Below are 18369 nucleotides of genomic sequence, written 5' to 3' on the forward strand. Positions count from 1 at the left end.
AGAGTCTAATAGAAGGGAGAATAGAAGTAAAAGAGGAGAGAAATAATAAAGGAGAGAGAGCTGAAAAAAGGAGGGCAAAATTGAAGGAGGTGGTATCATAAGCAAGACACTGTGATGAAGGAAAGGGTGAAAAGAAAGAAAAAAATATAACTTGGGAAAAACAGGCTAGTAGAAAATACAGAATTGATAATCTTAATTGTGAATGTGTTTAAGATGAACTCTCCCATAAATTGAAGCTGATAGCAGAGTGGATTAAAAGCCAGAATCCTACAATATGTTATTTACAAGAAACACATATGAAGCAGAGAGATACATACAGAGTAAAGGTAAAAGACTGGAGCACCATCTGTTATGCTTCAGCTGAAGTTAAAAAAAAAAAAGGAGGTTGTGATCCTGATCTTAGATCAAACAAAACAAAAATAGATCTAATTAAGAGATAAAGAAGGAAATGATATTTTATAATGAAGAAATATCAATATTAAACATATATGCACCAAGTGATATAGCATCCAAATTCTTAGAAGAGAAGTTAAGTGAGATTAAGAAGAAATAGACAGCAAAACTATACTAGTGGAAAATCTCAATTTCCCTCTTTTAGAACTAAACAAATCTAATCACAAAATAAAGAAGTAAAGAAGATGAGTAGAATTTTAGAAAAGTTAGGTTTGACAGAGCTTTAAAGAAAACTGAATGGAGATAGAAAGGAATATACCTCTTTCTCAGAAGCATCTATACATCTATACAAAAATTTTATATCACTAGATGCTTACATGAATAATATGGAAAGAGAAGATCAATGAATTGGGCATACAACTAAAAAAAACTAGGAAAAGAACAAATTTTTAAATTCCCAATTTAATGCCAAATTCTATTGAAATTCTGAAAATCAAAAAAGAGATTAATAAAACTGAGTAAGAGAACTTGAGTTAATAAACAAAACTAAGAGTTGGTTTTATAAAAAAAAACCCAACAAAATAGGTAAATCCTTCGTTAATTTAATTAGAAAAAGGAAAGAAGAAAACCAAATTATGACTATCAAAAATTAAAAGGGTAAACTTATCACCAATGAAGAGGAATTTAAAACAATAATTAGAAGCTACTTTGCACAACTCTATGGCAATAAGTCTGATAAGCTAAGTGAAATAGATGAATACTTATAAAATATATATTGTCCAGATTAACACTTTGATTGCAGACTGAAGCAGATAACTTCATCTTTATTGTTCTATTCATTTGTGTTTTCTTTTGCAATATGACTAATACTGAAATATATTTTACGTGATTTCTTATGTGTAATTCATATTAAGTTGCTTGCCTTCCCAATGAATAGGATGGGGCTGGAGATTGGGAGAGAATTTAGGACTCAAAATTTTAAAAATGATTGCTAAAGTTTTTTTACATAATTTGGGAAGTAGTTAATAAAATAAAAAATAATTATTAAAAACCCTCCCTTAACCCTAAGATCCCCACTAGTTATTATCCAAACTTCCAGAAAAAGCTGTCATTTAGTATCATTTCTATTTCCTCGTCACTCACATCTCAACAAATTCCCACCTAACTTAGAACCTAATCACTCAACTTTTTTTTTTTTTTTAAAGATTACAATGATCTATTAGTTGTAAAATCCAATGATATTTCTCAGTCCTAATCTTTCTCAATCCCTCTACCATACCCTTCTCCTGGATAATCTCTTCTAAGTTTTCATGACAGTCTCTTATTTTTCCCATATAGACACAACTCAATTTTCTTTGGTAAACCTATTATTTGTTCCCCAATTACAAAGTATAAACTTTATCCCAGAATATGCTTGAATTTCCTTCTCTCACTAAACTTTCCCTCCTGGGCCCTAATTCAGTCCTCATTTCACTCACAGGTGGTGGTCAGCCCTGCAGATGAACTTTTTCCATGTATGCTACCTTCCTTAATTAGAATGATATCATTATGTGTAAGGGCCGCAGAGAGTGGGGAACTCTGAGTGAGATATGAGACCCCTCAGCCCAGAGGAAACCCACTGACAATGTCTGGTTTGGCTCCCCATTTTTTTTTTTTCGTGCTTGCCTCCCTTCCTGAGAAGTCAGGGAAGATGTGACCACCTGTGTTTTACTTGAAGCAAGGATACTTACAGCAGGTGTTTACTCAGTGTGAATGATAAGATAATGGTTCTCTAGTTCACATATACTTAGTATTTAGTGTGATGTAATGGTTCTACAGTTGGCACATGCTCAGTGTGCTGTAGTAATGTAATTGCACTAAAGTATTTAAGAGCTGAGAGAACTGGAGACAGTGTTAGTGTGTACTTGAGCTCAGACTCCAGACTCCCTGACCATCCTCATGGTAACTCTCCTGCTAAGACCAAGGCACGTTCAGAGATCCTTGAGAAAGCTAGCCTGGACATTACAATTATGAGTCTATTTATATCAGTAGCATTTTGAAACATGTTAATTGTTTAATAAAAACTTTTTCATTCATTCATTCACACCTGGATTTGAACCCAGGTCTTCTGACTCCATATCCAATGTTCTTTTCCACTCTAACATACTACCTGGTCATCAGTATATATGCTATTCATATTTTGTATTATCTGTGTTCCTCTACAAATTATACTTAAAGTCAGAGACTTTCATTTTTGCCTTATATCTCAAGGATTAACTAAAGCTGGCAGAGACTAAGCTTTTGTTGAATTTAATTAACACTCACTCCATTAATAACCTATCAACAAATCAACTATTGCATATAATTGTAGAAGTTACCTGGGGTATTTGGCCATAGTCAACCAGCCAGAATATCTGATAACTAATCTCACATCTACCACATCAGGTTATATCTTATACAGAGTACCCCAAAATCTTAGTGAAGTCTTAAACTTCAATAGCTTAAAATTTCACTAAGAGTTTTCGATATCCTATATATGCTGGTATGCACAAACAACATTTCAGTTTTTCCTATAATCCCTGAGCATCAATCAACTAAAGTGCCAGTCAAAGTGAAATAATACAAAGTGAAATAATTTCTACTCACAAAAACGTGCATTCTAATGGTAGTCAAAGACTTATAAAATATATATACTCCAGAAACATAAACCTAAAAAATATGTACAAAATCATTAAATATAGGACAGTTTAGGGGAGGACAACACTAGAAATTAGGGCAATCAATAAAAGCTTTACGCAGAAGATGGTGCCTAAACTGTATCTCAAAGCAATAGAGGGATTCCACATAGAAGAGGAAGTATATTCCAGATATGCCATTTTGGATCTTTAGTACAAAGACAGTTAGGAGGAGATGATCCACTCACTAGGTGAAGTACAAACAAGGTTCTAGGAGTAAAAAAGACAAAGCAATGTCCAGTGAGGCTTAAAAGTAAAATTGAAAAGTAAATCTATATATAATTTTTAAAACTAAAGAGAGATTTCAATATTTCAGGCTAAAAGCAACCCTAAATCACTAGAAGCATCTGGGTGATGCAGAGAATAGAGTGTCCTCCCTGAAGTTGGGAAAACTCATCTTTTTGGGAATTAAATGAAAATCTGGCCTCAGACACTCACTAGCTATGTAGCCTCATCTATAAAATGAGCTGGGGGGAAAAAAAGGCAAACCATTTCAGTATCTCTGACAAGAAAACTCCAAATGGGGTCACAACACAAGTGGAGTCAGATATAACTAAAACAACTGAATAATAACAAGACTAAATCAGTGGAGTTGATTTGAGTAGGGGAATTATATAGCCTAAAATAGATTTAGAGAAAGAGCTTACTAGGATCAAGTGAAAGTTTTATAAGAATGGGGAGGAGATATGTTTGAAGACAGTAGGGAAGGAACCAGTTGATAAGCAGAGATTATAGATGATGGGAAATGCAACTATACTCACAAAGAGTGTGAGCTGGGCTTTAAAATTTAGCCATGGACTTTTGTGTCAAACTTAAGTTAAAAGATCCTACAATAACTAGGAAAACAGGGAGTGGGCATGGAGCTGAAGTAAGTAATTTATCTGATGGAAAAGAGAAGCTCTTTGCTGAAATCAGTGACTAGATCCCAGGGCTACATCAATGTACTTCTTTTTTCTCTCTTTATTCTCAATGATTGCAAAAGTTCTTATGGGTAAAAATCCTTCCCAGGCTTATTAACTCATTATCATTACCTCTTCACATGGAAATAGCAAAAATATCAGAAACACAATAAGTTTAAAACCAGAACTCAATGTGTCCACCCCTGATCCAAACTCACCTTTCTTCCAAATTTAATTATTTTTGTCAGAGGAACTACCAACCTTCCTATCACCTTGGTTTGCAAGCTGAGTCATTATTAATTCCTTTTCATATCCATTTAGCTGCCAAATCTTGACAATTCTATTTTTACATTTGTTACATATATTCTTTTCCTTCTACTCACACATCACCTTAATTTCAGGCCCTTATCATATCTCACCTGTACCAATGCAATAGAATCCTAATTGGTCTCTCAATTTCTATCTGTTCCAACTATTGATACTGTTGCCAAATTGATAATTTTTAAAGCTAAATCAGGATTCTTAGGATTGCCAGTATCATTAACTGTGACAGAGATCTGTGAACTTTGTTAATCTGGCTGAACAGTGTTGATAGTCTTAGTGCCAGCATGATAGAAAACTGTGAATAGGTCAAGAGGACCTCCAGATACCTAGAATTCCATCATAGTATTTGTTGAAATCAATGAAAAGAAAATTAAGAGAAAGACCATCAAAGGCAGAGCCATAGAGATGAGGGGAATATGTGTGCCTACACTTAAAACAGTACAGAATGTAAACTTTAAAAGATGAGTATCTATTAAATAATGATGGTAGAGAGGAAGCCTGATCAGGAGAAGGTAGTGGAAAACAATATCTAACCTTGAGCAGAAGTAGCATCATCTTTCAATAAAAGGGAAAGAGAATATTATTAGGGGACAAGTCACTTTCTGTCAGAACCAAGAGATAAAGGAAGTATTTATAGAAAAGTTAAAGAATGTAAACAAAATTGCTTATAATAGAATGAGTATTAAAGAGCAAATAATAAAAGGAACTAACAGAAGAATGATCACCAGCAAAATAGACATGGGAAAGGCAGGCTAAAGTGAAAGCTAATGAAATATTTTTGCTATTAGACTATCTAATGTTCTAGCAATAATCTATACTACTTGTGTTGTAGTTGGCTAATAAGATTATGGGATCCAAAGAATACGTCTGAAGATATGGAAAACCTAACCTCTTAATGTTTCATTTATAAAAATGCACCATACCTAGAAATTGAGGCATTGTTCAGTGGCTTAGGGCTGGGTTAACTTGTTTATATCTGTTGGAGAATAGTTTCTATTTTATGTCAAACTAGTATTTATCAGGAGCATTATATACATAAACATGTGTGTGTATAATATATATATATATATATATATGTTTTTTTTTAACTACAACACTACCAATGAAAATGAGTCACAGCTATTTTTTTTTGTCTATGGCAAAGCAATCTGAAAATCTATCTTATTTTATAATAAATGATGAAAAATAAGAATATCAATCACCCTGGACATTTATTCAATGTACTGTATTAATGATTTTATTGGCTTCTGGGTTATAAATTAGAAAAGTAAAGTTAAGTAAGTATATAGAAACTCTAGGTACTGTAGATGATGCTTTTCCATAAAAAATGATTTTTTTTTTAATCTTCAAATTGCTATGATACTTATCTCACTTAAAAAGACATATACCTTTTATAACATAGCACTGATAAAATGAGTTACAGAATTAAATTCTTATTTGGTAGTATATTAAAAATACTTTGAAATTTTCACTACATGTAATTACATTAATATAATTACATACAATTAAAACATACAACTTCATTTGTACAAATATTCTTTCTACACAATTATAAATCTTAAAAATTGAACATCCATTTTAAGAAATACAAATCAAGTGTAGCATGTTTAAGCAACATTTCACCTAATTAAAGGTGAAAGAAAACACAGAAAAAAATAATGACTTACTTTCCATCCAAATTGGAATCAATATAGATGGTTAGAAGTTGTCCTCCTAATACATAGCCAATAGCAGGGCCAAGGACAGACATAGCATAGCCAATTCCTAGAAAATATATTTTAAACATCAATACATACTATAATCTTAAAATGTTAAGCTCAGTACTGATTAATAACTGCCTAATGTGACTTTTAGAAAAAAATGATACAAATGAACATGGGGGTCATTTAAATACTCTTGAAAGTAATATAACTTTTCTTATATGTAGATATTATATGATAGAAAATACTTAAGTTGTGTTAAAGGTTTCCCTAAACTTGTGATTTTGAGTTGTCATATTTTCCAGAAACAATGGACCCAGAGCATGGAAGAAGTCCTGAAACCTGTGAAGGATGAAGCTCCCCTCAACCACGGGGCTCCTCAGTATAGGGAATTCCCACAGCACGCACCTTTCTTTTATAATAAATCCAGTGGCAAATAATTGTTTCATGGACTTGTAGTTTTGGTTTTAAATGATATAAAGAATTCATTATCCAATCCATAAAAAATTAGCATGATTTAACATATAAAATTAAATATTACAGATTTCATTAAAAAGGCAAATATTTTTTCCTTTTATTAAGATGTTATTTTTACCATCTTCATATGTAAAATTACTAATTACCTGCTACTTTCTGAACTATAATAATGTGATTTTTCTTTAAATTTAAGCTACAATTGGAATCAAAACCTGTACTTGTTTCTGAAGAGTGTAATTTATTTAAAATGACTTTGTTTTTAAAATATTAGCTTTTTAATATCATCTTCACTTCCAATCTTTCCTCCAATCCTTCTCAGTAATTATTTTTAATAAAGAATTGAAAATTCTTTAAAAGAATTTAAGAATAAAAAGTTCAGTAAAATCAATCAATATATTAAATGAATATGAAATGAAATTGACAGTACCATGCAATTATTACATATCAGCTATCACCCACGTCTATAAATAAAGGATTACTTTCTCAATTCTTCCCTATAGCAAAGGTTGATTTTTCTAGTTTCATACTATCTAATTTTACTATTAGTTAAAGCTAAAATAATTAGAAATAGAGTATTGTAATTATATGTTTCTTAACACTTTGTATTATAATAAATGATTATTAATAAACAATGATTTGGGAGATCCAGAGTTCTCCCTTTTTCTGAAATTTTCGTTTCCAGGCTCTGCCTCTGAGGGGCAGGAGGGATGATGGATTAACATTCTCCTCTATCTGAATATTGTTAACCCACTCAATCTTACTAGGAATTTAATCTTAGGTAAAACTCCCATTTTACTGTCTTCTACTTAGACTTGGGCAGAGGATTATTTCTCTAGATTTTCCCTAAATTGGGGATGATTTGGAAATAAATGATAGATCAGAATTACATACTCTAACCCTTCATTGGAACAAGTCCAACTACCACTATAATATTCATTCTCTATTATTATTTCTTAACCAATCAGATTGGACTGCTATCCACTCTTCACTCTTCCAAGGGTATATAAACTGTAAGCCTACTACCATGGCTTGTCTTTCGCATTTCAAAGTGTCACTGATCCCTTTATTAATAAGATGCTAGCATTATTAAGAAAATGATTATCCAGAAATTGTCTCTCAAACTGTTTAAACATCCCAATAAACCTTATTAAATAAATTTTGATTTATCTGCTACTTGACTAATCCACATCACAATTTGATTAGTGGCATCAATAGTAAAGACTTTATTTTTCTAACAGAAATAAATAATTTAAATAAAGAAAATTACACTGTTACATAGCCAAATCTATCTGGATATATTCATATTTAATCTGGATATAAAAGAATATCAAAGAAACCAATCTTGAATTAGAAAGAATAATGTTACTTTGGCTTATACAAATACAATGTGTTCTTACATGGCCTCACTAAGGCTTACCAATTTTAAAGTCTGACGTTATTTTACTTCTCTGTTTTCCTTCTGATCAATATAAGGTAAACAGTAATGAATTGAAAGAGACACTTTGTACAACTAATTCAAACAATACAACACGAGTCTGATTAGATCTTTAAAGATCCTGTTATTAAAATTAAGAAAAAAATTTTTAAAAAAGGATACACACAAAACAACTTGAGGAAACCTTTTGTTTACCATATATTTTAGCAGCCTTTAGAAGTTCTGCTCGGGGAAGTTAGGTGGCACAGTAGAGAGAGCACCAGCCCTGAAGTCAGGAGGACCTGAGGACCTCAGATACTTAATACTTCCCAGCTGTGTGACCCTGGGCACAGGGACCCAATTGCCTCAGGGGAAAAAAAAAGTTCTTCTACTCAGGGGCCACACCCTCTCGTAGCTTCCAAAATGCTAGTAGCCAAAAGTCTTCAAATACAACTGAATTAATAATCAGCATAGCTACAACCACTTACTACAATCAAATCCAAGATCTGCAAAACTCAGGTCCTAAAAGTAACCATAAGAATTAATTTTTCAAGTCGGAAACAAGTAGGCAAGTCAATACATCAAAATAATTTGTTCATTCCATAGAGAATGTCTTCAACATTAGGATAGGTAAATATTAGATTTAAATTGATTTAAATGATTATTTTCAAGTATAGAAAATTTCAATAAGAAATCAATATAGCTAAAGTATAATAGTAAAATAATTCACCTATATAAAGAGATGACAAATGTGTGGGAACGCTGTCATCAATAAAGGCTGTTCCCAAAGTATAGAGAGGTGTTCCTCCAACTCCTAACATCATCTGTCCAAGTATGAAGACATATAGGTAGATTGAAAGTGAAGATGTTATGTTTCGTTGGCAAGAGCTAGTGGTTCTTGTTTGTGGGCAGGTATCTTAAAAAAATATAAAAACAATTATTTTTGCAAGTCATTTAAAAATTAAATATACTACATATGTTTTTTCTTTATCAAACATTAAAATATTATTTAATTATTTCTTAATTATCATTTCTTGCATCATAATTCAGGTAGTTTGAACTTAAAGTATTTACACTACAATGTTTAAACAAAATGCCATATTTTTTTTAAAAATTAACTTTTGTTACTATAAAATATCTTGAGCCTTAGTATGACCCCATTTGGTTTTATTTTTAATTTATTTTTAAAAATAGAACAGAAAAAAGAAAAACAGAAAAGGAAAACAAAACTGAATACTGTCATGTGTCCAGCAGAACACCAGGGAAGATTCAAAATATTTAACAATAAATTACCAGTTCAAGAAAGGCCACATAATAGTTGAAGAAATTATATTTATGAATGTTCACTTTTTCATTGCTTCTTTTATTCTCTGCTGTGCAGCTTTTTTTACTTTATACTTCCCTCCCCTTTCATCTCCCTTTCCCAGTTCCCCCAGATTATAATTAAAGAATAATATATTTAGATACACACACACACACATATACACACACACACACCAGCCCCCCACATACACACACATACGAATACATTCACTCCCACCCACAGATCCACTCACACATACATATGCATACATACACACAGAGCATAATGCATTCCTATTTACATATATTCAGACAGACATATATACATACAGGCATTTACCCATATGTAAACATGCATCTAAGACAATATTAGTGTGGCTGACATATAGTGTAGATTTCTCTCTAGATTGAATTTTTAAGTTTGACTTTGTCTAAGATCAATGATTGCTAGCCATTCTTTTTGTTTTTCTAATAAATTCTACTAGCGACCTTTGTAATTAATGTCTGTGTATATCTCTTCTTTCCTAACCTACTAACTCTTCTGCTTTCATTCTGCTTTAAATTAATTTAAATTAAATTAATTAAAACTTGCCTTGTTATTAATCTCCCCCTTCCCCACATGGATCCCTTCATTGTCTTTCCCTCAACTTTGCTTCCCTCATTCCTCTTATGTTTTTTATACATTTTGGAGGATGCTATATCTTTCATGGTGTGTATGTAATGTTGCCAATGTAACCCATTCCTGATATGAGTAGTTTTTCAGAACCACAAGCCCTTCTTCCCCCCCCAATGCCTTTATATATAGTTTTCCTCTTCTGTATAAAAAATATAAACAATTTGTCCATATTAAGTTTCTTAGAATTGTTTTTTGAGGGGCAGCTAGGTGATGCAATGGATAGAGCACAAGCCCTGAAGTCAGGAGGACCTGAGTTCAAATCTGGCTTCAGACATTTAATACTTCCTGCCTGTGTGACCCTGGGCAAGTCACAACCCAAATTGCTTCAGGAAAAAAAAAAAAAAAAATCTTTGATATTGGTTCTTATAAGTTCAATTTTCTATTGAGTCTGACTTTGTTTGAAACAAAGTCCTGAAAATCTGCAATTATGTTAAATATCCATTTTTTTCATTGAATATTATGGATAAATTTTGTTGGATGTAATATTTTTGGCCACAGGCCTAGTTATTTTGATTGCTGGTATATATCCTAAGGCCTATGATCTTTTACTATGGCTGCTAAGTCCTATATAATTGTAGCTCCAGAATATTTGAATTTTTTTCCTTGTTTCTTGCAAAATTTTCTATTTGATCTGTAGGGGTTCAAATTTTGGCAAGAATATTCTTATGTGTTTCCACAAAGAATCTCTTTAAGGTAATGATTGGTGGATTTTTTCTATTTCTACTTTTCTCACATGTTATATCACTTCAGGACAATTTTCTTAAGATTATTTCTTGCATTATTGTGTCAACGTTTTTGTTTTGTTTTTGTCAGTTTTCAGGTAGTCCAATTATTCTTATATTTTCTCTTCTTGATCTGTATTCTAGATCTATTGTTTTTCTTATGTTTCACATTCTGTTCTAGTTTTTCATTCTTTATATTGTTTTCTTATTTCTTGATTTTTTAATAGTTTCACTGGCTTCCCCTTGACCAATTCTAATCTTCAGAATTATTTTCATCTTTAAGACTGTGTATGTCCTTTTCTAGTTAACTTTTTTTATAATATTGTGTTTCTTGGATGGTTTCTATTTTTATGTTTTCCTCAATATCTCTCATTTGATTTTTAAATTATTCTTTGAGTCTATAAATTCTCTCTGGCCAGGGAAGTATTTAACATTTACTCTTTAGGGTAAAATATATATATATTTTTATTTCAATGTCCTTCTCTGAAGATGAATTCCAGTCTTCCCTATTCCCATAGTAAATTTCTATGATTAGGTTCTTTCTTCTTTACCAGTTTTTTTTTTTTTTTTTTTTTTTTTTTAATGAGAAGTATTAGTATAAGCACCTCAATTCATGGCGAGAAAAAGATGGTGCCTCTAGTTTCACTTCAGCTCTCCTCTCTGATCCCAAACCAAAAATTTCTTCTTCCCCCAAGTACTGCTCCCAGGGCTTCTGCACTTACCAGGTGTGCTTGCTCCTCCTCATCCAGGGTTGCATCCCTGAAGCACAACTGGGTCTGGTGTTCCTAATCATTTAAGGTTCACTCATTCTTCCAGGACTCAGGCTTCTGACTCTATATGCAGTCCACAAAGTGAAAGTTTCTGAGGTTCCTGCTGAAGTTCCAGCCAAATCCAGATAGCTTTAGAATTCCCCACTTGGTGTTTCTGTGGAACTAGCCCAGAGGTATTTGCACCTCACACTGTTCATTCCCTAGCCTGGGGTCGGTCTTCAGGTCTTCTTGGGTTATATCTGAAGGACCCCTGTTCTGTTCCAGGTCTTCTTTATTTTTCACTTGTCTATATTCACCTTAAGGTGCAAATTTGTTTTGTTTGTGGGAGAAATCTGGAGAACTTGAAATTTATTGATCTACTCTGCCATCTTCCCAGTATCCTCCTCCTCCTAAATTTATTTTTTTTGGGGGGGAAAAATAATGAAGTAGTTTGCTATTTTCTTCTCCAGCTTTTTTGACAGACGAGGAAACTGAGGCAAAGAGGATTAAGTGACTTACCTAGGGACATACAAGTAATAAATAGCCAGATCTGAACTCAAGATGAGTTTTTCTGAATCCAGGCCTGGCACTTTATTCACTGGTGCCACCTAGCTACCTCTAAATTGTTATTACTAATTACCTATGTAAATTCTTTGAGCTTGGTATTAGGGACTCTTATCTACAAAAATCTTTAAAAGGCTAAGTTTTGCCAAGAAAGAAAGATATTCCACCATAATATTGATTATAATATTTCTCTTTTCACTTCTTGATTCATGTCAATGAATATTTATTAAATATTTACGTGCCAGATACAATACTAGGCACTGGGGATGAAGTGACCAAAAAAGAAAGAAAAAAAGAAAATAAGCCTTTCCCTAAAAAAAATTTATATAATGCTATAATTTGCATATATAAATGGCTACTCAAATTCACACAAATTAATCTGAAAGAAAGGAAGTGTTAATAATTGGAAGAATCAAAAAAAAAATTATTGTATAAGAGTTAGAACTTAAATAAGATTAAATGGCACTAGAAATTCCAAAAGGAAAGGAATAAAGAATATATTCCAGATTTAAAGGAAAATTTACACAAAGACATACAGAAAGACATACATGCAGAATATCTTCTATAAGGAACAGCCAGTAGGAGAGTTTGTCTAGAAATTAACAATATGTAAAGGGAATTATCATAAGATCAATGGAGAAGATATGTTGGAACCAGAGTGTGAAGAACTTTAAATGTTAAGCAGAAGAAGTTATATTTTACTGTAGAAGCAATAGGAAAACAATGATACATCTGGGCCAGATCTATCGTTTAGAAATATTTTTTGCCAACTTTTGTGGAGAATGAATTGAAGAAAATAAAGGCTAGGATGAGGGATATTATTACAGCAGTTCGGGCAGTTAGTGGTGGGGAGATGAACCAGCAAAGAGACCATTTGGATAGAAAGAAGGGGTCAGATATGACAAATGACAAGGAGAGAGAAGTGACAAGCCTTGGAAATTTAGATATGATGAAATTGGATAATGTTGTGATGGAATTGAAGAGAGGCAGAGTGAATAGTGGAGGTTGACTTCAAAGTTGTGAGTTTGGGTGAACAGAAGGATAGTGGTAGCCTTTACAGAAAAAAGGAAACTTAGGAAAAGGGGCAGGTTTAGAATGTATCTAGGATATACTATAACATATTTAACATGTATAAGACTGCCTGCCATCTGGGGGGGGGGGGTGGAAGGAGGGAAGGAAAAAGTTGGAACAGAAGTGAGTGCAAGGGATAATGTTGTAAAAAATTACCCATGCATAAGTACTATCAATAAAAAGTTATTTTTTTAAAAAAATATAATATGTTCTGGTTTAAGCATGTTAAGTTACTTCTCTATCCATTTACTAAGAATCATGATATTTTTTTACCATACTTTTTAATTTCTTGCAAAAAGAAATTAGGACCAGTATATAAAAGACAATAGATTTAGGGTATATATAATGTAATGTCCTTGCGACTGAGAATTCTCTATCATTCCAAGTATCCAAGCAAAGTCTGGATGATCAATTGTCAAGGACATTATCTAAAATGCATTCAATATTAAGGTTGTCTTAATATAAGCAGATGAGGGAGTAAGCTTTCTTAGGTCAGTGAATGAGTAGACATGATCCAAATGCACATTCCACCGAGTGCTGAGAAACAGGAGGAAATAACTGCACATGGATGAATGTAAAGGAGATTTAGAGGAAACCAGTGATAAGCAAAATCTATTAGTACCACAGAAAAACAGATGAGACAAGAGAATCAGCAAGACAATAAATTACATTAGCCTACTAAAAGGCTGAGAAAGAAGGCAGGCTGAAGTGGAGATCTAGTACCAGCAACCTCATCTAGAAAGGTAAGTAGAGCAGAATTTATATTATAGAGCAGACAAGAAGAAGTTCAGCTCAACCAATTCAAGAGTTTCAAAGGGGGCAGAGCTTAGCATTAGGACAACATTTCAAAGAAATATTAAAATTGATTAAAAATTAATTAATGTTATTAAAAATAGGAAAACCAAATTACTTAAATAAAAATGAAAAAGAATGTAACATGCCATGATGGAATGATCAATAAAAAAAAATAATAATCTAAGATCAGATAGATTTCCAAATGCATTCTATCTAATGAACAATTAAATTCTAATATTGCATAAATTGTTTGCAAAGTAGTACTCCTACCTAATTCTTTGAGGTAAATATAGTCTTACTTACAATATGGAAAGAGAAAAGAGAGAGAAGAACTAGAGCTCAACATCCATAATGAACAATGATAAAATATATGTATACATATATATTTGCAGAGGATTTAGAACAATGCATTGAAAATGATTTGGATTTAAACCAGGTATGCCAGGTTGATTCAACACTGAGAAAAAATATAAACATAATGGACCATATTAATAGCAAAAAAAGCAAATTATTATATGATCCTATCAAAAGATTTAGAAAAGACTTTTGACAAAATATAATACTCATCTCTATTTAAAAACAACATTGGAATCAATGGACTTCAAAATCATAGGATCAATAGTCAATAGTATCTACCAAAAGCTTTAAATGAGAAACAATGGAAGCCTTTCTAGAAAGAACAGACTGGTTTGTAAAAGCAAGGTTGTCCAAAATGCTAGCTACAGCAAGAAGATGATAAAAAGAAATTTAGGGAATTAATATATATTAAAAAAAACAAATTATCAATCTTTGCACATTTTACAAATATTACAGAAACCTAGAGTCAACAAAAATTAACTCAAGTAATTAGCACTAACGTAAACTAGGGGAAAAATTCTTGGATTAGCAAGGGCTAGAGATGAAGTGGACAATCTTGGTTACAGAAAAACATTTTAAACAAAAAGAAAATCACAGCTCCTATACTTAAAAGATAAATAGCAAACTAGGCAAAAATTGTTTGCAGCAAATTTCTCTTAATAAAGTCTTGCCACATTGACCCACACTTAACACCGTAAACCAAGATAGGTCAAAATGAGTTCACGACCTAGGCATAAAGAATGAGATTATAAATAAATTAGAAGAACATAGGATAGTTTACCTCTCAGACCTGTAGAAGAAGAAGGAATTTATGACCAAAGAAGAACTAGAGACCATTATTGATCACAAAATAGAAAATTGTGATTATATCAAATTGAAAAGTTTTTGCACAAACAAAACTAATGCAGACAAGATTAGAAGGGAAGCAATAAACTGGGAAAACATTTTTACAGTCAAAGTTTCTGATAAAGTCCTCATTTCCAAAATATATAGAGAACTGACTCTAATTTATAAGAAATCAAGCTACTCTCCAATTGATAAATGGTCAAAAGAAATTGAAACTATTTCTAGCCATATGAAAAGATGCTCCAAGTCATTATTAATTAGAGAAATGCAAATTAAGATAATTCTTAGATACCACTACATACCTGTCAGATTGGCTAGAATGACAGGGAAAGATAATGAAAAATGTTAGAGGGGATGTGGGAAAACTGGGACACTGATACATTGTTGGTGGAATTGTGAATACATCCAGCCATTCTGGAGAATGATTTGGAACTTTGCTCAAAAAGGTATAAAACTGTGCATATCCTTTGACCCAGTAGTGTTACTACTGGGCTTATATCCCAAAGAGATCTTAAAGAAGAGAAAGGGACCTGTATGTGCAAGAATGTTTGTGGCAGCTCTCTTCATAGTGGCCAGAAACTGGAAACTGAATGGATGCCCATCAACTGGAGAATGGCTGAATAAATTATGGTATATGAATATTATGGAATATTATTGTTCTGTAAGAAATGACCAATAGGATGAATACAGAGAGGCCTGGAATGACTTACAACAACTGATGCTAAGTGAAATGAGCAAGACCAGGAGATCATTGTATATTTCAACAACAATACTGTATGATGATCAATTCTGATGGATGTGGCTCTCTCCAACAATGAGATGAACCAAATCAGTTCCAATAGAGCAGTAATGAACTGAACCAGCTACACCCAGCGAAAGAACTCTGGGAGATGACTATGAAACACTACATAGAATGCCCAATCTCTCTATTTTTGTCCGCCTGCATTTTTTATTTCCTTCACAGGTTAATTATACACTATTTCAAAGTCTGATTCTTTTTGTACAGCAAAACAACTGTATGGACATGCATACACATATTGTATTTAACATAAACTTTAATATATTTAACATGTATTGGTCAAACTGCCATCTGAGGGAGGGGGTGGGGGGAAGAAGAGTAAAAATTGGAACAAAAGGTTTTGCAATTGTCAATGCTGAAAAATTACTGTAAATAAAAAGCTATTAAAAAAAAGATATAATGTAATGAAAAAAAATAAAGTCTTGCCACTCAGAATATACTAGAAATTGATACAAATATATATAAAAAAGCCATTCCCCAATACAGATATGGTCAAAAGATATGTATAGATATCTTTCAGACTAAAAATTTTTTAAAAAGCAAGCTGAAATGTTCCAAGTCAATTACAAGAAACTACTTTAAACAACTCTTAATTTCTATTTTACACCCATAAAATTGTCAAGGAAGGCAAAAAGAGAAATGACAGATGTTAGAAAGGTATGAAGGACAAGCAAAATTTAGAACCATACCCCAAATATAAAAAGAATCATGCATACTCTGACCTGGTTAAGAGCTAATTGTTTTTAACAAAACAAGAGTAATATAAGTTAACGAGGGAAAATACACATTTATAGTAGCATTTTTTATTGTAGTAAGGAACTGAAAACAAGGTAGGTGACGCCCATCAACTGGGAGGGGGCTGAACAAAATATTGTATATGAATATGATAGATATTATTATACTGTAAGAAGTGACAAATTCAAAGAAATCTTGGAAAACACGTATGCAGAGTAATATGAGTACTATCAGGAGAAGCATATACTACTATACTATACACAAAGTTGAAAAGGAAAACAAGTTTGAAGCACTTATGAAATATGGTCAATGAAATGAAGCAACACAACTCCAAAAGACTGATAAGGAATTCAAGGCTGGTGCTCTATCCACTGCGCCACCTAGCCGCCCCATAGCCAGATGTTAAAATTCAAATTCTTTATTACCTTCTTCAAAGTCTAGTTTCCTTGCCTGGGGCCACCTTGGTCTCAGTGGAGGAAATGCAGGGAGTCAGCACCATGGTGGTGTGAGATGGAGTAAATCTGTCTCTGAGTTCGAGGGCTTGTGCTCCAGACTCCAGCCATCACAAAGGTGGGAAATGGAATGAATGTGTCTCTGAGTCTGCCTTGGCTGAGTTTGTCCCAGTTTATATACTCTATTATAATTAGATCATTTACAATATACTGAGTGTAAACCAATCATTATTTCACTAGGGAACCATTATTTGTTGTAAGATTAAGCCAATCATACTGAATTAGAGAGCTATTAATCATGCTAAATTAGATAATCATTGTCTTATCAAATCTACTTAGTTAGCACCTTGTAAGAATCCTTGTTTCAATTACAGAATTCTGGCCCATAACATTTTTGTGGGAGTGAAGAGAAGGGGATAAACACTGAAGATGTTACAAGAACAGAATTCATAGGATTTGGCAGATGATTGGATATGTGATGTATGGAAGTAGAATTAAGGGTGTCTTATAGGTAGTAAACCTGAGTGAATAATAGTAGTGCACAAAATATTGAGAAGTTAGGGAAAATAGTGGATTAGGTGGCAGGTTCAGGGAGTGGAATGGGTCTGGAAAAGGAACATCACAAATTCTATTTTGACTTTAAATTGCCTTTAGTAATCCAAATAAAGATACTTGAAAAACACAATATAGAATTGGATGACAAGACAAGAGATGAGAGCTAGAGAGATTTTAAGCCATAAATATGGCCATGTTGTAAGCATTCAGATGAGATTACTAAGCAAAGGTAGATAGAGTATATATATAGTACAGCCCTCAGGAAGGATATAGCAATAACCCCACACCACCTGGCCTTGAGAATGATGTATTAGAAATGATATGTTTCTTCCCTTAGGCTATCCTGCTCCAGTTTACTCTAGCTGACTAGGATGTTGAGCCCACAAACATTGCTGGCTACCAGATAACAGCCTGTTGGTCAGTGATGACAGGGCATTTAAAACTAATGAGCCACAATAATGAGGTGCTTAAAGGTAATACAAGAGCAGAACAAAATTGGGGTCCTCCACTTAATGACATTTCAGGCCAAAAACACATCTCTAGAAGCCTCCTCCCCACCCCTAGTTCTGCCCAGGGAACTATGGGTACTACATCTGTGCATAAAGTCGGAACCAAATTACTCCTCAACTCCACCTCCACCTCTAAACCATAAAATTAGCATATCAGTGATATGAAGCATCTAGTTTCATCTTTCCCTGGTTTTTGGCTAACTTCTTTTGGAATTTAGCCCACTTTAATTGTTGTTACAATTATAATAAACTTTGACTTGGAGATGGAGTCTGCAAATTCTTTTGAGACAGAGACACTGATCTGAAACCCCAACAT

At 32.9% G+C, this 18369-nt stretch overlaps 1 protein-coding gene across 1 annotated transcript in view; it reads right to left on the bottom strand.

The window, feature by feature from the left end:
- The window catches only part of LOC141550842 (solute carrier organic anion transporter family member 4C1-like), a 147475-nt gene that overhangs the window by 109404 nt on the left and 19702 nt on the right, over positions 1–18369 (bottom strand). The window contains 2 exon segments of the mRNA XM_074281903.1: positions 5998–6094; positions 8652–8837. Coding sequence (XP_074138004.1) covers positions 5998–6094; positions 8652–8837 — 283 coding nt within the window.

Source organism: Sminthopsis crassicaudata, chromosome 1, assembly GCF_048593235.1.
Source record: "Sminthopsis crassicaudata isolate SCR6 chromosome 1, ASM4859323v1, whole genome shotgun sequence".
NCBI classification, from domain to species: domain Eukaryota; kingdom Metazoa; phylum Chordata; class Mammalia; order Dasyuromorphia; family Dasyuridae; genus Sminthopsis; species Sminthopsis crassicaudata.